The sequence below is a fragment of the Tubulanus polymorphus genome, chromosome 9 (genome assembly GCF_964204645.1).
Source record: "Tubulanus polymorphus chromosome 9, tnTubPoly1.2, whole genome shotgun sequence".
Classification (NCBI taxonomy): domain Eukaryota; kingdom Metazoa; phylum Nemertea; class Palaeonemertea; order Tubulaniformes; family Tubulanidae; genus Tubulanus; species Tubulanus polymorphus.
The window spans coordinates 3521575-3543384 of record NC_134033.1 but is presented as its reverse complement, the minus strand read 5'-3'; the positions used below and the strand labels follow the sequence as shown (position 1 = coordinate 3543384).

Below are 21810 nucleotides of genomic sequence, written 5' to 3'. Positions count from 1 at the left end.
TGAATCCTCTATTGCCACAGTAGTTCATGTCCTACTGCACACTAGCGACGCCTGGTGAATCCTCTATTGCAACAGTAGTGCATGTCCTACTGCACACTAGCGACGCCTCGTGAATCCTCTATTGCAACAGTAGTGCATGTCCTACTGCACACTAGCGACGCCTGGTGAATCCTCTATTGCAACAGTAGTTCATGTCCTACTGCACACTAGCGACGCCTGGTGAATCCTCTATTGCAACAGTAGTGCATGTCCTACTGCACACTAGCGACGCCTGGTGAATCCTCTATTGAAACAGTAGTTCATGTCCTACTGCACACTAGCGACGCCTGGTGAATCCTCTATTGAAACAGTAGTTCATGTCCTATTGCACACTAGCGACGCCTGGTGAATCTTCTATAACCACAGGTGGAATCCTCCATTGCCACAGCTATTGTTGTGTGGGTTTAACTTGACTCTAGACCAAGTTCCACACATGTCTGGGTTTAATCTAACTCTAGATTCAGTTCCATAGTTGTGTGGGTTCTCCATCAGGGCCGTAATAAGCAAAAGGTCTTCGAATTGCTTCAAAAGCTCCCATTGTATACAATTCTAAACAATAGCGCGTGGCCCTACCTGGTAAATATTGCGGTAAATAGTAAGGCCAGAAACAAATGACGGAAGATAATGCGTGAGAAAATGGGTTTTTTTGTCCTAGAATCGTCTGAAATACAGCGGACTCGCGACAACCAGGAGTCCCTTTAAAACTTGATCATAACTACGGACCAATTCTTTGACATTTGAAACGTATGAAAAAGCGGTTGAACCCAAATTATAATTTCGTGTCCAAAAACCAGTCGTCCCAACGTCCGTTAAATTAGTTCATTTTTTATGATCTTTGAACTGGACTTTTAGGCTCCCAAATCGAAATGGTACCGTAGCAAGTCATCGAATAGATATAAGATTGACGTTCAATGAGCGTGACGTATGGTATAGTTTTATAAGTAATGATTTATTAACGAGAAAAGTTGATTCGAATTTAACTGAAATGTAGAGGAATTGGAGCGCGGTAAACCGAGTTCTAATAGCGAACCTGGCGGATCCTCGCCTGCCAAACGTAGAATCCTCGATTGCCACAGTAGCGGTGTCGCTCACCCATTGAATCGTTACAACCTGCGAATCTCCAGTTCTTTTAGCAATATACATACACCACCAAAACACCGCCGACTCAAGCATTCTCCACCCCATCCTCAACCAATAGCCAGCTCCCACACTTAATTCTAAATATTTCACCATCTTATATTAAATATTATGTTGTTAATCATAAAAAGATGTCTTAAATTCCAATTCATTAAAAGGAATATGATGTTTGGATCCATTCAATCTAAAAAGCTTTTTATCTATAACTATTAATTTGACAAATCATTGTTTGAATTGTTTCCATTTATTAAGCAAAAATTTTAATTAAAAATGAGAAAAATCACAATTCATTATTCCTCACTTTGTCCACGTTTTTAATTTTGAAAATCATTAATATTTTTACTCCTCATTTTGTCCTCGTTTTTAATTTTGAAAGTCTTTAATATTTTTACTCCTCATTTTGTCCTCGTTTTTAACTTTGAAAGTCATTAATATTTTTACTACTCATTTTGTCCTCGTTTTTAATTTTGAAAATCATTGATATTTTTACTCCTCATTTTGTCCTCGTTTTTAATTTTGAAAATCATTGATATTTTTACTCCTCATTTTGTCCTCGTTTTTAACTTTGAAAGTCATTAATATTTTTACTCCTCATCTTGTCCTCGTTTTTAATTTTGAAAATCATTGATATTTTTACTTCTCATTTTGTCCTCTTTCTTAATTTTGAAAATCATTGCTATTTTACTCCTCATTTTGACCTCTTTCTTAATTTTGAAAATCATTGATATTTTTACTCCTCATTTCGTCATCGTTTTCAATTTTGAAAATCATTTACATTTTTATTCCTCATTTTGTCCTCGTTTTTAATTTCCAAATCATTAACATCTTTACTCCTCGTTTTTAATTTCCAAATCATTAACATCTTTACTCCTCGTTTTTTAATTTCCAAATGATTAATATTTTTACTCTTCGTTTTAAGTGTGAAAAAAGCAGAAAAATATTGATTTCTGTCAATCTTTTTGGAAAATATTTTGATTGAGAAAATATTCTTAATTTTTCTTTGAATATTTATTCAACGATGTCTAATTCATAATGACCATCTTCATCTTTTCCATGATTTATCATCTTGAATCCTTCTAAATCTTTTAAATCGACATTATTCAATGTATTCCATTTATCGGGTAAAAATACTTTAAATTCACGTGTTGTACTCACGCTGCAATAACTTAAATTCGCTGTTATTTTTTCACCATATTTAGTTTTCATTTTTTATAATATTATTATTTTATGCTAAATTTCTTGTAAAACATCAACTAATTTTTTATTTCATATTATCTTTTGATGGTTTTATTCTGTTATTTATCGATGCCAAGAATGTCTTTCTGTGTCCCATTTATATAGAAAAAATTACGTGTGGTGGTGAGTGATTGCGAGTCGTACTCTCGTACTCTGGCCTGAAAACGTCATTTTGCAAATTTTTAGACATTTTATCAGCACACTTTCAAAAACTGATCGTCATCACTTCACATGTGTTCTGTACTTCACCTAAGATATTTTTAATTGAAAATGAACTACAAACACCAGACATAAGACATTTTATCAGCACACTTTCAAAAACTGATCGTCCACATTTCAGATGTGTTCAGTGCTTCACCCGAGACATTTCTTAATGAAAATGAACTACAAACATCAAACATATCAGCACACTTTTAAAAACTGATCGCCAAATCTCCATACTACAATGATAGACATTCAAAGGCGGTAGAAGACAGTAGAATGATAATTGAATATCCATGATGAGGATTGAAATTCGAATCCTTTCTCGATGGGAAAACTTACAAGAAGATGATGTATCAGCTTGGCAAGAACTTCCTCAACTTGGTGAATTTTGGTGACGCTAAGCATTATACAAGTAATAACAAGCCCGTACCCAGCCATGTATTTCGATTATCTGGAATGCGGAAGTTTTACAGGTAAACACACTAAAGGCGCGTATGGTTTTAGTCGGTGGTTGCCGAGCAGAAAATTTTGAAAATAATCAGCGAAGAAGAAAAATTTCGCAACATGTGAGATAGGGGTGAGAATGGCAGAAAAGTTGCTTCATTCCCGCGATTTGGTCTCGAATCCAGTAATTTTCGCCAGAAAGGTTCGCCTACGAGTGAATCATTTAAAATCGGTCCAAAAATTTTTTTCAATGCCGGCATCAGGATAGACCTTCATCGATGTACTAGAACCCCCTAACTACAGGCCTGACTAGGCACTCAGAATGAGTCGATTTTATTTCGGTCTTAGCGTGATCGAACCAGGCCGGGCCTGATGGTATAAAATCGACTGTGTTCGGATTCGGTTTTGCAAACTTTCAATTCAGAGCTTACTGTAAACATAAAGCGAATCGAAAGTGAAATGTTTTAGGTGCGAATTCGTTTACGATACCGCAGAATATTTCGAATTAAAATGGAAAATGTGACCACAGCACCACAAAGTTTTAAACTGAAATCAACTGAACGCTTTGTATGCTTCGATGCTGCGACGCGTCGCAATGTGACCATTACGCCAGAAAGTGTTAACTTTAATAAATTGGACGCATTTCGCATTTTTTGAAGTAAAGATAGTGAAAACGTTATCGGATATTATCAGAAACTGAACGCTGTTCGGGAGCGGCAGTAGATATATTTTTAGCGAAATAATTGCACACGATTTTAAACACGATATGTTGAACACGTCTAAATTTAGAAACCGCGGTAATTACAGCGAAACCGAGAACAGATGAAAGTTTCACAAAAACGACTCTGGCGCGAGGTTGATGGGCGGATTTTTCTTAACAAAATAATTAGATTCTAATCCATTCGTCAACTTTTCCGAATTCGTCATTACTTTGCAGCCACTCTTTTGAGAAATATCGCGCAAACTTGGAGATAGGAAGGAATGTGTTTGTTTTTTGGAGCGTGAATTATCAATATGCAGCGAATGAAAGCGTTGTTCGTAGTTTTACTGATCGCTTGCGGAGACTGTATATTAACGCGGGCTGATCGCGCAAACTCTGTCGAGGAAGCCGCGTCTGTTAAAGTCAGTTCATCTTGTAACAACACTCAATACTCCGTCGATTCTACGTCTGGTTACATCGTTTCACCGAACTATCCGTCGTTAGTGCGCGGTGTTGAATGTCGTTGGTTCGTCAACAGCTCTTCATCGGGAAATTTTCTCGTTCAAGTTTACTACGACATCGAGCCGTCGATATTCTGTAACGAAAACTATCTTCTCGTCGGTGAGTCTGACAACAAACTCTGCGCTACCGGAAGAAAGCAATTAGATATCCGCAGTAACGATTTGATTTCGTTGTTGTTTAGGAGTAACGTCGATGGACCGCGAGGTAGTCGGGTTTATATCATATATCGTTTTGAAGAACAGAGTCGCTTGAAAATCGTACGTAAATGTTTCAAACTTGCAGTAAAAGAATTACCAACTCAAACAGGTTATGAATTCATGATTTCTACCCGGCGATGTAAATTGTTGTTAGAATGGATCGGGATGCCAGACGGGTTTGCAATGAATTTAACGTTTATACAGATAGATTTCAGATTAAGACCAGGTGAGGATCCGATGAAAACTCGTCCTCAAATTTACGACGGATGGAACAGCACCAGTGAACCTATAGCTCTTATACGAGAACAAACCGGACATCCACCTTCATCGTTTTATACTAAAACTAATAAAGCACGTATTGTTATCAGAAATAGATATCCGTTCAGGTCGCAGTTACTCGTGCAAGTTTACAAAATATCAGATTGGATCATCTCTAACCCGTTAATTCAAGTCTATGGTAAATCAGGACTGCTCACTACAATTGATGGAATACCACATATAGTAACTCAGTCTAAACACTTATACTGCTGGTCTATCACAGTCGATGTTCTGCAGTACGTCGTCTTCAACTGGTCACGTGATCTCGTCACGTCACCAGGTGTCGCTGGTGTATATAAACAGGAAGGGTTACGTATTGTGAGAACTGATATTTTACTCAGTTTTAACCAACTTAAATCCCTGAGTGTAAAATCAGACGGATTTCTCGTGATTCTGTGCGTTTTAACGACATGGGATTTTTTAAGATCGCATTTAAAAATAGAATTTGAAGTGAAATCAATGACAATATCAGACGTCTACGTCAACAAAATCAGTATGTTGGTAAGTTCATTACAATGATTTGTATATTCGTGTAAAAGAATCATTGTAATAATCTATATTTTCTATGGCGATTTTGACCAGTGATACTTTACTAAGAAACTTGGAATAATAACGTAATGTGACCCAAAGCACATGTTGTTTACACGGACTAATTATGATGGGTGTTTAGAATTTGAATTACGTAAGTTTGGATTGCAACATCTCGAACTAATATCGGATAATATCGATAATATCGAGTATCTTTTTCTATTTTAGGTTGTAAGGAGTTTGAATTTGTCGTATTGTAAAACTTGCTGTAATCAATTCTCTTATATTTCAGGATGGCCTGGACGTGACGTCAATATCAGCCAATCTATTGTTCCCGAGATCGAATACATTGTATCGTGTAGGTACAGTACGAATAAACTGGAAAGTGAACATCTATGAATCAGAACATTTGGAACTAACAGTGCTATCAGAAAACTGTGATCGAGCTGGTTTTTATATATTTGATGGTAGTAATTTCAGAGCTAGACGCTATGGTCCGTATTGTCCTGCTGGTGGTTTGGGATACTATAACGGTCGATCTGTCGTCAGTCTGATTACATCAGGTGGACCGGTTACTGTAGTAGCATACGCTTATTACTATAACAATCAGTTAACAGTTGGTCGTCCTGACTTGCCATACCTCATATTTACTACTACTGATTGTGATGGTTATGTTCTACAAGAAGAAGAACGTCAGATCAATATGACGTCACACTGTCTCGTGATTACACCTGAAAATCGACGCCTTCGCTTGAAAAATATTCACATATTATCAGAACACGAATATCATATTGACCGATGTTTTCTCAAGATGTCATGGTCATGTGATGAGTTTCTGAGTTTGAGTAATCAGTTTCTTAATAACAGTCTCGTATTAAGCACTGTAGATTTCACAGATGAGTTTGAATTCTGGTGGGAACCACTAATAGTTAAACTACGTCGTAAATGTCTAGGAGTGAAAGAAACTGACACAAAAGATTCAGAAAACTTTAAGGATGTAAGCAGCACCTTTCGATCAATTACAACCGAAGATAGATGTGGACTCGTGCAGTCACCGAACTACCCAAGTCGGGCAGGTATTGCATCTAAACCTATTCTCTACACATTTTTCAACCCGATACCAGAGAAATTTCAATATTACAGATTTATTGTGAAATCTATTGGATCAGTTTCATGCCAAACAGGAAATATAAATGTGGATGATGCAATAATTTTTATCCAAAGGATATCAGAATATACAAAAACCCCACATGAAACAAAAATATGTGATAATAACGCGGTTCGTGGACTTATATTATATAGCTTGATAAATAGCCATCTTTATTTTGAAGTAAACAATAAAGTCCCCACCTTTCAAATACAATACACTTTACACGAGTCGTTACCGATTAAAGATTTCGGTGATTTCTACTGTGAACAAGGATTTCTGAATTCCGGAATTTCCTGCATCAAATTCATCAGAGATGAACGTCTGAATTGGGAGAACGCTGAAATATACTGTAGACAGAAGTACGCGGGACATCTACTCAGTATCAACTCAGAACAGGAAATGATTTCCATCAAAAGATTATTCGCTACAGAACTTCTCCAAATGGCGTACTCATTAAAAGCGCTCATAATGATGATTGGATTGAAATGGCAGGTAAGACTAATGTCTACAAATATGAAATAGAAAGGCTTTTAAAGAAATGATATATTTCATTTTTTCACGAAACAGAATGATGGTTATTACACGTGGACTGACGGTAAACCAATGAGCTACACAGAGTGGTATAAACCTGTTATTAATGAAACGATACCAGAAGTTATTCGAGGATTGATATCTCCGCTAGGAAAACAGCCAAAAAATGACGTCAATATGCCGTGTACGGCGATGATACTGAATAATCCACGAGGATCAGCGAACTGGGTTCGATTCCCGTGTCAAATCGACGAGACGCATGCGACATTCATTTGTGAATCTGAGAGAATCGACATCAAAATCAAACATGATTCAACGATAAACGATGCGAACAATTCAACAAATACAGACTTAAAAAAAACCATAGATCAAATGATTCCCGATGTTACTTTAATTAATTCAACCTGTCCAAGAGGTTGGGTAACTATTTTTGGACAATGTTATCAAATACTAACCGACTGGAAAAACAATCGAGGTTTGAATATTCGGAGTGCTAGACAAATGTGTCACAGCATTCGCGCCGACATAGTAAGTATCTCCTTAAATACAAAAAACGATATGAACAGGGTTATCAGCGTATTTCAATATCGACATCAATATGGCGCTATACTGACCATGGACCGCGACGGATCTAAAATTATCAAACCACTAGTGACCAGAAATGAAATTACTTATACTCAAAAGTTAAATGGTTATTGAAACCTTTCGATGATACAAAAGATAAAGTGCATTCCGTGTTGTGTACCTATAATGTAACTGGTGAAGAGTTAGCTTCTGGAAGCGGTTGTAAATCGTGGCAGTTTGAATGTAACGATCAAAGATGTATCAGCGACCATCGCGTATGTGATACCAGACACGACTGTCAACACGGTGAAGATGAACTTAATTGTACGGATATCAATTTACACAGTCAGTTCCGCTGTAACGATGGACAGGTTATATCGATTAGCGGTTTCTGTGACTTTATGAGAGATTGCATCGATGGCTCGGATGAGAACTCGTGCTATCATCCACCGTGTTTATCCACGCAATATCGCTGTTCCAATCACCAATGTATCGATAGTTATGAACGATGTGACGGACTAGCCAACTGTAAAGACGGTTCCGATGAGATTGGATGCACTGCCGAACTTTGCCAGGGGTTCTCGTGCGCGGACGGTGAATGTATTAGTTCTCAGTTGTATCGGGATGGTGTCGTGGATTGTAGCGGAAGTCTCGAAGAAGATGAATTGGTCACTAATATGACAGTGAATCCCGAGGTTTACTGTAATAATGACAATCACTGTACGACTCGTTTCACAGATCTGTGTAAGGAATCGGATGAACAAAGATGTTCGTTCAATTCTCCTCGCTGTTATTCCCGACACGAAAGGTGTATTTTAGAAAGGATGCCGATTGGTTTCCCGGTATGTAGAAATCTTGAACATATACTCGCGTGTAATGACTTCGAATGCGCGGCTGGTACTGTAAAATGTCCGGGATCTTACTGTATACCGATCAGACACGTTTGTGACGGTCGATCCGATTGTCCTAATTCAGAAGATGAACGAAACTGCGAGACTTGGTCGTGTCCGGGAATGTTTAAATGTGGCCAGGAAAATCGATGTATTCCGCAATCTGAAGTTTGCGACGGTTTCGTAAATTGTAAACATAACTCGGATGACGAGTCATTCTGTAAGGTCACGTGTCCTGAACGTTGCAATTGCAGGGGTCATTTCATCGATTGTGAAAATGCTCTTTTATCAGATATTACTGGTCATTTTATAGAATCAACTCGGGTTTTGATTTTGTCGAATAACCGAGTCGTATTTAACGAGTTGACGTTCAACTCTTTCATTTATCTTCGTTTTCTCGATATTTCGGGCAATTATTTGTCTAACATCGTTCAAAACGCGTTTTCTAATCTAAACAATCTTTACATATTAGACCTGACTCACAACCGCATAACATCATTATCTGCTAATTCATTCGCAGGTTTGATCAATTTAAAAGAACTATTTCTTATCGGAAATCCGCTGCAACATTTAGAAGACGGTAGTTTTCGAGGTCTGACGTCACTCACTGCTCTCGATCTTCACGGACTTTCTATATCGGTTCTCGGTGGAAATGTATTTAAAGGTTTATCCGCATTACAGTCGTTAAATATCAGCAGTAACATGATCTATTATATTTCCAGCTATGCTTTTTCTGGATTGGTTGGACTTGAAATTCTAGACCTCGTCAACAATTCCGAAGTAATATCCGTACAAAGAAATGTTCTTGACGATCTAACATCATTGAAATACCTCGCTTCGGATGCTTACAAATTTTGCTGCATGGCACCGAATGTTGACCGATGTCTTCCCGAAGCTGATCAATTTTCGACCTGCTCTGACCTGATGGGTAACACTGTACTGAGGGCCATCATCTGGGTGATTGCGACTTTCAGTTTTCTCGCTAACAGTATCGTTTTGTCACTTCGCATTCAAGCGTTGCGGGTGGAATCCTCTAGAAGACGGAACACTCCCTCCATAATTCTCATCATAAATATTGCCGGTTGTGATTTTCTGATGTCGGTCTATTTGTTTATGATCGCAGGAGCTGACCACGCGTTCAAAGGCGTTTATTTTCTGTATTCTGAAATCTGGACGGATAGCTCATTATGTCGTCTCGCCGGGGTTATTGTTACTGTTTCGTGCGAAGGTTCTTTAACTTTTCTCTTAATTCTAACGCGTCAGAGATATTCAAATATCGCCAACCCGTTTTCTAGAAGTCCGATTATAACTGTTAAATACGTCATCGCTATTTGCTGCACGTGTTGGCTCGTTATAATCACAGTTTCTATTCTACCGCTGCCATCGTCGTCTTACTTCGGAGACAATTTTTACGGTACAACCGGAGTTTGTTTGCCTATGAATTTACTGACGATCGACGTTAATGGCTGGCACTATTCATTCACTATTTTTGCCTTGTCTAATGCGGCCATTTTGGCTTCGATAATGATGACGTACGCTCGGATATATAGACTCGTATCTGGAAGTAGGTCGGGCTCGGGTAGAGCCGATCCTACCGAACTGGTTTTAGCTCGAAGGAGTTTAGTAATCAATCTTTGTAATCTATTTTGCTGGCTACCGATAATAATCGTTCAGTTTTGCGCCGTATTTTCGGTCGAGATACCGAACCAGGTGGCCGCTTGGCTGGCCGTTCTATTTTTACCGATCAACTCGTCTCTGAATCCGCTTCTTTATACAATACTAACTATCGATATGAAATCTATTCGTGAACGCAATAAACGACTACTAGGATTGACGACATCCAGTAAATAAACAATAGTTTGACACGAGTCCCGGTAAAATGTTTGCTTATCCCTAAATCTGGTTTGCAGTTACATGACCGGATTAGATGAACTTATACAATGACATACAATGCAATAGAGCAAAATTACCACAATATAATAAGCAACATTATTTTAGCTTTTAGTTAAATCTAACTCACAACTCTCTGGTAATGGTAGCGTGTTTACTGAATTACTTATTCGTAAAAACCTGCAATGAGAAGCTACCATCCATTTGAAACTAGGATTTAGAGTTTTAGGGATACAAAACTTGTCCAATTTGTAACTGGCGTAATGTTCATGTAGTAATTCATCATTTAATCGTTCAACATTAAAAAAGTTTATGAACAATAATATTTTGATCAAAAAGGAATATATCAATGATTTTGTCGCTCGAGGGCGCTGTTCGTAGTCTATCAATGCAACAGTTTCTACGTTCAGAGACGATGCACCTCGCACCGGGTTTTATTCTAAAAAAAACGAACATCACTTCTAAGTATCCTCACCTCAGCCAAATAGAGAATTCATCTTTTCGGCTAAAGACTGTTCATCAGGCGTTCTGCGCACATAATGGAATTACCAGGATATTTATACAAGAAATCAAACGAAGGAACTGAGTGGCTGATTAGAAAGTTGAAAGGAGAATACAGATTCATAGCATACCATAGCATAGCACAGCACAGCACAGCACAGCACAGCATAGCACAGCATAGCATAGCACGGCACAGCACAGTACAGCACAGCACAGCACAGCTCAGCATAGCACAGCATAGCATAGCATAGAATAGTAGATTATTTGTCACCATCAATATGTACAACACAAATAATGACAAAATATAATATAAAATAAAATGGGGTGACTGGAGTTTGAGCAGAGCCATAAAGTCTGTCTACCCAAAAGGATGTTATTTCGCTCTGAAGCTAAGTAAAGAGAGTCAACCGCTCGTTCGTACTTTTATTTTTACGCTTATAAAAAGTGTAAATGAAAATATCATGTACGTTTGCTTCTTTCAACTATGACGTCACCTACAACACTTCCTATTTTCGGTTACATTTGACGTCTTCGCAAGAACTCAGTCTTGGGTCGAACGCGTCGACCGCTCCTTTCATTCAAAGTATGAAATATTTGGCCTGGGGGATCCGGCGGTCTTCATAGATGAGGTTGAGTAATTTGAACCAGTAATCTAGCGAAGAAACGGACGGTCGAAAATATCATCGACAAGAAATATTGTACAGCAACGAAAACAATGTTTATTATTTCAACAAGAAATCTGTAAATACACATTATTATTTGGGGTCATTCAAGACGTGCCCACAAACGGCGGAAAGTGTACAGATCTGTAATCGTTAAGGGGACACAGTATTCTCCATATAAACCGTTAATATATTGGCATTGTAATAATTAAAAATACGACCAATACCATCATAATAATAAACATACGCATGTGTGTAGGGTAAAGTTTCATCTTATTCTGTGATATGTTTACTGAGAGATATGTGATGTATTACACAGTTCACCCTGTAAAGAAAGCAGAGCTTCAGAAAAATGACCGAGCCACTGTTCAAATTCCCTGATTGATAAGAAATATGATTTTTTAAGATGAGTCAGCATTTCCCCGCAGAGAAAGATGAATTTGTATATGTCCCTGGTCTAGTAGCTGCTTATTTAGAAGTTGATTCTAGATTCGTCCTTGAAGACGAGTTCGTCTGTTGCCGGCTGCCATTTTGTATCCGGTACCATGATGCTGTTGTACAGACGGCAGTTCCCCTTCGATGATGATATCAGTTTGAAGACGATCAGATCGCATCTCTGATTGGCCAGACACGCCAACGCGCATTCTAATTCACTACCTGACGTCATAGGCCCGACTGCAGCGACATCTGGTGACGGAATTTGCCGACCTTGAACCCCCTGGAAATCTATAGAAAACGAAAGAAAGAATTTCGATAATTTCGAAGCTGTTTAAGGCCCAGGGGCCAGTCTTAAACCAGGGGCAAGTTGCACAGTCGTGACTTAAGTTCAAAAGTGGTATTAAATCTTAAGATTGGTCTTCAGTTGTTAGATTGGCTATAGAACTAAGTTGGTCTTAGACTGGTCTTAAGTCTAAGCCATGACTATGCAACCGGCCCCATGCTGGAGCCAGTCTTACACAGGGGGGCCAGTAGCACATGGCTTGGAACTAAGACCGGTCTAAGACCTATGTTCCAGAGTCAATATGGACCAGTCTTAAGATTTAAGACCACTTTTGGATTCAGGTCACTACTGTGCAATTCAGCGGTGGGGTGCACCTAGAGGCCAATATTTAAGTCTTATTAACTTGTCACATCCAAAAAGACACTTCCAAAAACTTATTGACAAATTGAAAATGGGCACTCAAAAATATTTCATGGTGTTTTAAACGTCTCACAAATCCTCCTGGATCCGCCTCCTGTCGACCATTTTAGTTCTATAGCCAATCTAAGTCTCAATGGAGTATCTCAGAAAATACAACCAAACCCCGATATACCGCCATCCACCCGGCCCTAGTTAACAACAGGGGCCAGTTTTATAGACTGGTATTACCTTTAAACCTGGGGGCTAACTTAATTCATTTTCAATTTAGTTAGCCCCCGGGTTAAAGGTAATACCGGTCGATAAAACCGGGGCCAGGGTTTTTCTGAAAACTGATCATTTTTATTTTGCCTTTGAACTGGTGACAATAGCCCCCGATAAACCGATATAATCGCGAAATCCTGTGAAATATCTTGGTATAGAAAAAGCCACATTTGCTATGCTTCAACGACCGCGAGTGCGTGTATTTCTGTCGCGCTAAGTGGTTGTACCTACTGATCGGATTAGCCTTTTATTTTTTCTGAATAATTAAGTGTAGAGTTCTTTATGTAATAAAACGTGAAAAATTCCATTAAACGACGTGAGATAGTTATGCATAAATGGCAAGCTGTTTAACCACTGGCCAAGCAGCGGACTAGATAGATGAAGTGGTCTTTTCTGCGTGTACGAGACCCGGGTTCGATCCCCGGGGAGTGCGCGTAATTAGACACCTCACGGTCAGAATCGTAACAAGATTTTTAAACCGGACAAAAGAATTTCATATCTCTATAATACTACGGCGTGTGTGGCTTAATCAAAGATGACGTATAGAGAGTCTACTGGATATATTACGAGTCATAGAAGCATTGAATCTAACAATTCCCTGTTATGCCACTCAGAAATTCTGTTTTTTTTTGGGTCGGGTTTTTCCATTTATAGTTATTCCCTAAGATTGACCTTAGCGAATATACAACGAGCAATCTGATAGGCGCCGCGAGTTTTCTCGCGGCAAACCTGCGCATGTACCTGCGCACCCGTTCAAGCATGGCAGGGTTTGTGTCGTGGCTGAGTCATATCGATGTCATCAGGTTCGAATCCCACACTTAACTTACACAATGAGTTGATCGTTTTGCACTGCCAGTCAATCATAGTAAGTCCGTTGAATTTCCGGTATTTCTCAGGGAAGGTAAACCGACTTTCTGGTTGGATCCAACATTCTCGATGCCGCGTGTCGTAGTCGGCAGAACGACACAGGAATTTAGCGAAATTAGCGCACGATTTCAGACATTCGAGTTCACTCATTCGGCCGATATAGTTATCATTGAAGCCTGCAAGAGCAAAACCAGGGATGATGTTCCAATTCAGCCGGCCTCCTGATGCGCATGCCGTATCTGTGAATGAGAAGTGATCTATTAAACAACGAGCTTCATCAGTAAGCCGCCTCTTGCACAGTCATGGCTTCGATTTAAAACCAGCCCAGTCTAAGCTCATTTTGGTTGTATAGCCAATTCAAAATATCAAGACCAGTCTAAGCTTATATAACAAATCAAACAACTTAATTAAGACCAGTCTTGACTTTTTCCGTGCTGACTAGTTAATACCCTAAGTGCTGGAGAAAATGTGAAAATTTGGGAAAATTCCACCCTAGTGTGTTGAATAACGGGAATACCACTATAGTGCGTCTACACCGTGGTGCGGTGTATCGTTAGGTACTAATATTTCACTATGTTTGACGGGTGCTGTCATCTTTGTATAGAGATAAAAACTAAAAACTAAATCGGCAATACACCGCAGTGCGGTGTACTAGCAAAATCAATTACCGATTCATACACTGCACCGCGGTGTAGTTGCACTGAAAAAGTTAATCTAATTTCGCTGCTGTAACACAAATACTGACTACTATAACAGTAGGGTTCGAGTAGTCAATATGGTAGCACTTTTAATTAACGTTATAATAATACATAAGAACATTTAAGCCTACTTGATGGGCTTGACTCAAAACTGCGCAACCGCGGGCTCTGATAGAGATCAGAATAAAATCCCTACGTTATAACCGCGATAGTTCTATGAACAGCGGAACCTGTAGGAGACCTGGGAATCTCTGGTCGTTCAAATATTTCAACTATTAGAAATTAAGTTAAGCCCTCGATATTTGTAGGGGGAACACGTCAACAAGTGTATTTTCTAGGAGTTCGATTACAATAATAGCGGAGTTGAATAATATATGATAATAATGATATCGAATTAAAAGTTTCCCCAATAAACGGGTCCGAGAAACGTATTGTACGTTTTGTAAGAAAAAAATTTACAATATTTTCCATCGGAAAAAGAAAGATTTTGAAAAAAAGAAATCTTACCTATTGGCAGAGAATGTCCCACCCAAACGAAGGCAAACGCCAGAACGATGCTTAGACCGAACATCTTAGTTTCCGGACGTCTTCTCCGGAGGTGAACGCGTCTTATGCAGCTCTATGACGCGGCGCAAGCTTTTTACTGCGATGCGTTTTTAGCGATGCGTTTTTTTCGTGATTTCAAATTTCACAATGAATTCTCGAGTGACGCGATTGAATTTTGATAATCGAACGCATGAATTTGAATAAATGGTAAATTTTTCGATTGATGTTGTTGCCCGGTACCTTTTATGAGAGAATATATCTTAAAGTAACCTTCAACTAACAATGTTAAATGATCTGAAACGTCGATTGTAGTGAAAATTAGTTGTCACTATAAAAGTGTCCGTGGGCTACATTGAGTTAGAAATAGGAAGCCTGCATGATGCACACTAGCGACGCCTGGTGAATCCACTATTGCAACAGTAGTTCATGTCCTACTGCACACTAGCGACGCCTGGTGAATCCTCTATTGCAACAGTAGTGCATGTCCTACTGCACACTAGCGACGCCTGGTGAATCCTCTATTGAAACAGTAGTTCATGTCCTACTGCACACTAGCGACGCCTTGTGAATCCTCTATTGCCACAGTAGTTCGTGTCCTACTGCACACTAGCGACGCCTGGTGAATCTTCTATAACCACAGGTGGAATCCTCCATTGCGACAGCTATTGTTGTGTGGGTTTAACTTGACTCTAGACCAAGTTCCACACATGTCTGGGTTTAATCTAACTCTAGATTCAGTTCCATAGTTGTGTGGGTTCTCCATCAGGGCCGTAATAAGCAATAGGTGTTCGAATTGATTTCGCTTCAAAAGCTCCCATTGTATACAATTCTAAACAATAGCGCGTGGCCCTACCTGGTAAATATTGCGGTAAATAGTAAGGCCAGAAACGAATGACGGAGGATAATGCGTGAGAATATGGGGTTTTTTGTCCTAGAATCGTCTGAAATACAGCGGACTCGCGACAACCAGGAGTCCCTTTAAAAGTTCATCATAACTACGGACCAATTCTTTGACATTTGAAACGTATGAAAAAGCGGTTGAACCCAAATTATAATTTCGTGTCCAAAAACCAGTCGTCCCAACGTCCGTTAAATTAGTTCATTTTTTATGATCTTTGAACTGGACTTTTAGGCTCCCAAATCGAAATAGTATCATATCAAGTCATCGAATAGATATAAGATTGACGTTCAATGAGCGTGACGTATGGTATAGTTTTATAAGTAATGATTTATTAACGAGAAAAGTTGATTCGAATTTAACTGAAATATAGAGGAATTGGAGCGCGGTAAACCGAGTTCTAATAGCGAACCTGGCGGATCCTCGCCTGCCAAACGTAGAATCCTCGATTGCCACAGTAGCATATAACAGTTTTTCATATACATTCAGCATAACAGTACACAATTGCACGTACACCTCCCCTCCCCTCATGGATCCCGGTACTTGAGATCAAGGGCTGGCTACCTTCAAAAAAAAATTCACGAATATGTCTTACCACTCAAGCGAAAAGTCAATTTTTGTGACCCATGGGCCAGTTTATAATGCAAACGTAATAAATGAATGATCCCTTATTGAATCTCGTACAGAAGCCGGTAAATAGAATGCGCGAACTCACTCGTTACTCGACGTCATATCCACAGTGTGCGGATATTGAGCAAATGAAAGTTCTTTCGGAGTAATGCATACCTATCATTGCATCCATGCATTTCTTCCAACAATCGTAAATAAATGACACGACTTCGATAAGGTTCCCAAATTTCTATCTTTTCATACCCCGACAACCGAATATCACACCTTATTCAAACCATCGACTTCTCGGATGGTCACGTGGTTCATAGAAATTACCGGTACACAACCGCCATCCATCGATCTATAAGTAAACTACATTGAGTGTACGCAACATCGGTCCTAAAAGGTTGCATTAATTGTCGTTGACAACGAAACAAATCTAAACTAAGATCATTTTCAACAAAAAATAACGTGTCATATTTTCTTGTACATTGTACTGTATATCGTGACACGAATTGACAAAAAACAAAGTCATTGAAAATAAAATTAGAATTCATGAAAGGCAATATGATAAAAGAAATGAATTGACAAAGCCGAGTAAACACCTGGTGGATCATCGCTTGTAACAAGCGGAATCCTCTATTCCCAAGTAACGGTTAATGACACCAAAACTAGCCGATATGTTGAAGCAATGAGGACTCTACGTTCGACCGTGGCAAGCGAGGATTCACCAGGTTCGCTAGTGTGCACTCAGACAACAACTGCCGGATTTTCTCTCATATTCGATTAAAGTCTGTCCATAATTTCTCAAATTCTTTGAATGGTGATCAGTAAAAACTACCTTAAATATGAACCTTAAGATCATCTGAGTTTATCAAGAGGAGTGATTTGCCTAATTGCTGATGAGGGAGGCTAAAAATCTAGATGAAAGCTGATTGAAAATGAACTCAATTTTGACGGGGTTGTCGCACTGTTTCGCACGCCATCTAGCGGGAAAGCTGGTGGCACGCCGGTAACTAAGTAACTACTGGCGACACCTGGTAGACCACCACGGAATTATCTGTCAGTTGGCGGCAAAGGTAAGCGTATTGTATTCTTCGGGATAATCACAAATATCACATCTCATAGATAAGCTTCAGCGTCGCGGGCCGCCGCCCAGTCCGGTATTTGCAGAAGATACAACTTCAAACGATCGGGTATCGGTAAAAATTTCACTTGATCGTAATACGTGCTCGCCAGGATCACCTTACGACACATATTTTGCAAATTCAAATCCGCGTCCAACTGCCAAACGCGTATGAACCCGTCCGTCGACGAAACCGCCAGGTACTCGTCGAATTGGCTGAACGAAAATTCTCGAGTAATCGGGTAAAGCTCTGACATCTGCTGTCGAACGTAGCCGCCGTTATCCTGCGCGATACCGTCCAGGATATAAATCACTCGCGTTTAAAATCTGAATTCGCAATCCGAGCGTGACGGCGATTACATATCCGCTGTGACTGTATCGTAATGAGATCGATAGTCCATATTTTGAAAGCTCGACCTCTTCTTCGTCGACGTATTCGTCTGCCGTCAATACCGTCGACCGAACGACCGCTTTCTCGTCGACATCGTAAACGTGGAGTTTACTGACGTCGCCGCGCGTCGCGAACGCCAAAACCGAATGCGCCGATTTCGGATCGAAGTCGAACGCTCGCGGGTTCGCAATTCGACCATCGAATTTTTCGAAATCATCGACGACGTTCAAATACAGCGCGGGGCGTTTTTTATCGCGACAATCGACGAGAGATATGTTATCGTCAATTGAGGTAAAGGCGATGAACTGACTATCCGGCGACCACTTACAATTGCAGCAGCCGCGATTGATTTCGTGCCTTCGCACGCGACCGACGACTCGGAACTTTCTCGAGGGTTTCTCGACGACCACGATCCAAAAATGAACGCCAGGATCACAGATCAACGCTAGGTACGCGCCGTTCGGCGACACGGCACAGAATGAACCGCGATAGCGGTCGAAATTCGTCGAGCGTTCTCGCTTATTGAGCGCGCCCGTCTCCAGATGTGAACGCAGATCTCATAATCGCGGATGTGGCAGACGAATTCGCCGTTCGGATGAAGTGGTAGTGACTGACGCCCATGGGTTACAGGTCCCGGACAGTGTATCGCACTATATTCTTTCAGTAAGATGCAGCGTGAAAAATAGAATGATAATAATAATAATAATAATATGCAGAATAACAAATAGGGTTTCAGCGAACGCAGCAGAAACCCTAAATATAGCTGCAAAGCAGCGATATTAATGATTAGCAGGAAGAGAAATAAATCGTAGTATTTGTTGCTACACGTATTGTGCTATTCTGCAAAACTAACAATTTCAAGATGGTCGAGGGTTCCTAGAGGGTTATGGTTCTTAGACGCCGAGGGTTTCGAGAGGGTTTGCTTTCAGAGGGGTTAGGTTTTCGAGAGATTGAGGTTTTCTACAAGGTTAGGGCTTCGAGAGGGTCGAGGTTCTAGGGAGGTAGGTTTTTCGGAGGGGGTAAGAGGTCTAGGGTTTCGAGGGGTTCAAGCTTTCTAGAGCTGGGGTTTTGAGAGGGTGAGGGTTTTGTTTTCAAAGGTGTTTTTCCAGAGGGTTATAGGGTTCGAGAGACTTTCCAAGGAGTACACGTCATAGATAACCACACTACCGGTATATGAAAAGGAGCACAAAAATATTACAATAGCAGAATAAAAGCATAGAATCACGAAAGAGTATAATACATGTAGTGCATATTTTCTAGGGTAATGTCAATAAAGGACCGATGGCCCAGAAGCTCACCGACATGATAATCTGAGAAGTAAAAGGAAGAAAGCGAAATATTATGCTTTCAAAGAAGTGGCTGCTGTGACCTGGTCCCAATAAGTAATTGGTCAGGAAGATCTCATCGAGAGATTAAGTCTGGCATTGTTAATCTTAACAGTCAATCCTGGGTAACATGACTTTATTGCAAGGGGTTCATGAGAGAAAAGAGACTCGATGATTTGAAAGTTTAACGATATGTCTCCATGTCTACCAACTGAAGTTTGGTGTGTAGGCATGGAAACATATTGTTAATCTTTCAAATCATGGAGTCACTTCTCTTCATTTAACCCCTTTCAGTGCAGTCTTTTTGGATATCCTTCAATACAGTTTCAAATGGATTAAAAAATGATGATTTAGGTCGACTGCCTGTCCTTTCTGGTCCTACAAACCCTTTATCAGGTATGTACTACCAAAAATGAGCGAGGCCACCCGGAACGCTCTCAGGTCAGGTTGAAATAGACATTAGAGTTTTGTACGCAGATCGTACGCTTTTGCCTACCTAGGGCTTGCGTGCTTACTTAACGAACGGTCCCATACGGGTAACTTTTTTCCGATCACGGTGCATCTGACAATCTCCACTGCCATATTACCTGTAGTCGATGCGAGAATCCATCTACAGGCGAACCCCGCACGGGTCATCGGCACCGCCCTCCTGGGATTCGTTCTAAACACTCCAGAACTTACGAGTTCGTCGTCCGAACCCGGAACGAACTAGCAAACAACGTCGCACATAAAATCTTCCGTCCGACCATTCGGCGAATCTGAAATCGATTCGTCGAATCGGGAATATCGCTATCAAAACGTTTGAACGTGATAAACGGTAGAAGCCAAGTTGTTACCTTTCTGCGGAGGCGTCGGTCTGAATTTGGTACAAATAGTTCGCCGTCGACTGCGCAGTTCGAACGGAAACGGCCGGTACTTTTTGTGCGGGATGAAAATATCCGTTTCGCATTTCTCGAACGTGAGAACCGGCTCCTTCGATGCCCCTACGCCCATTATCAACGATTTCGGGGGAAAAAGCGTCGAGGAAATTCGTAATCGTTCCTCCTTAGCGTTTTCGATGCTGAATTCGTTTTTGAAACCCGGAACAGCAAATCGACGTCGCTCTTCTCTCGGCGGTTTTCGCGCAGCATTTTTCCATTTCGCGAATAATCGCCGAGCATTTCTCTTCTTTATAACTGTGATCTAAAACCGCAAACGAGAACAATTTTTTTGTAAAGTAAAGTAAATCTTGGCATACTTCGAAAATTTTCTGCACGAATTTATTTTCCCCAGAAACCCAATATTAGCGTGGGTTACTTATAAAATGTTCCACTTCATAGAAAAATGTTCCCCCCTGAAGACAAGGCTGGCTACGGGCCTGATTAAGGCCCTTTTTTCTAATAACTTGTCTTACGGTATTAGTTTCTTAAAATTCGGTAGGAGGAAATAAAAAAATCTTTAAAAAACCTTTCCCCAGTCTTTGTCAAACATTTTCGAAGGAGAAGAAAAAAAAATCAAAATAAAACTATTTAATACCCTTTTATTTCCAAAGGAGAAGGAGGAAAAAATAAAATCTAAAAAAAATCGTACAATTATACTGCATGGGAAAGGGAAATGTGTCCGTTAATAACTAGTGGTTCGTTATAGGCCTATCCAGGGTATTGGAATCGGAACAACTGAATACACAATAAATACACGAGGAATTTTTACAGCAATACGTTTTTGTTCAACGGCGTTGGAAATAAATGTAAACTACTTCTAGCTATATAGTAGTCTTTGGTTTATTGGCGTTTTAGGCAAATTGCGACAGCGGAGCCCGTAAGACAAGTAATTAAAAAAAGGCCTGAGCGTACTCCCCCACTGTGAAATGTATACCAAATTATATCCGTTGACAAAAAAGGGCACTCCAAAAAATTTGATGGACGTGAATGAATGGAACACGACACATTGATCATGATCATCGTGGAAGTGTCCTTTCCAAAAACAGGACTGTTAAATGTTTGACTACAATTTAATTAGACTCACTTTGGAGACAATATTGTATTGCACAGGCTTGTTTCTGGCAAGGATCGACGCCTCTTTCCATCTTCGACGTCATCGTTCATTTTCACTAGGATCGATCTTGTATCGAAGATAAATTCGTAACAATAATGTTAGTTGATTTGTAATTTGACTTTTTTGATTGAAAATAGGCCTACGACTCGGTAAAATTGAATTTCTGACTAATTTCACAAATTGACAATGGAAAATACTTACGAATAATGACGGAAGAATATATATGGGATAAATATTTCGTGTTAAAAAGCGAAAAAAATCGGTGCTTAACGATAATCTAACCTTTTAATCGCCTTTTAATCGTGTAGTGGATGTAATAAAAAACCATTTCCTCGTTATGAGCACCGTCTTCCGGCAATTCAATGAACTAATATATCCGTGCGCGATCGGGTTTTCATTTT

The 21810-nt window shown here is 39.8% G+C and overlaps 3 protein-coding genes across 3 annotated transcripts; all 3 read right to left on the bottom strand.

The window, feature by feature from the left end:
• Positions 1-11360: 11360 nt before the first annotated feature.
• Positions 11361-15094, bottom strand: LOC141910705 (uncharacterized). The gene is made up of 3 exons (XM_074801438.1): positions 14988-15094; positions 13743-14021; positions 11361-12239 (listed from the first exon to the last, which is right to left on the bottom strand). The coding sequence occupies exons 1-3, from the start codon at positions 15049-15051 to the stop codon at positions 11986-11988; spliced, it is 597 nt and encodes a 198-aa protein (XP_074657539.1). The 5' UTR covers positions 15052-15094; the 3' UTR covers positions 11361-11985.
• Positions 15095-17938: 2844 nt separating this feature from the next.
• LOC141911235 (uncharacterized) lies at positions 17939-20368 on the bottom strand. Its single transcript, XM_074802219.1, has 2 exons — positions 20212-20368; positions 17939-18606 (listed from the first exon to the last, which is right to left on the bottom strand). The coding sequence occupies exons 1-2, from the start codon at positions 20366-20368 to the stop codon at positions 17939-17941; spliced, it is 825 nt and encodes a 274-aa protein (XP_074658320.1).
• On the bottom strand, positions 18586-21736 carry LOC141910706 (cx9C motif-containing protein 4-like). Its single transcript, XM_074801439.1, has 5 exons — positions 21692-21736; positions 21380-21475; positions 20212-20557; positions 19963-20133; positions 18586-18707 (listed from the first exon to the last, which is right to left on the bottom strand). The coding sequence occupies exons 2-3, from the start codon at positions 21450-21452 to the stop codon at positions 20421-20423; spliced, it is 210 nt and encodes a 69-aa protein (XP_074657540.1). The 5' UTR covers positions 21453-21475; positions 21692-21736; the 3' UTR covers positions 18586-18707; positions 19963-20133; positions 20212-20420.
• Between the last annotated feature and the right edge of the window lie 74 nt (positions 21737-21810).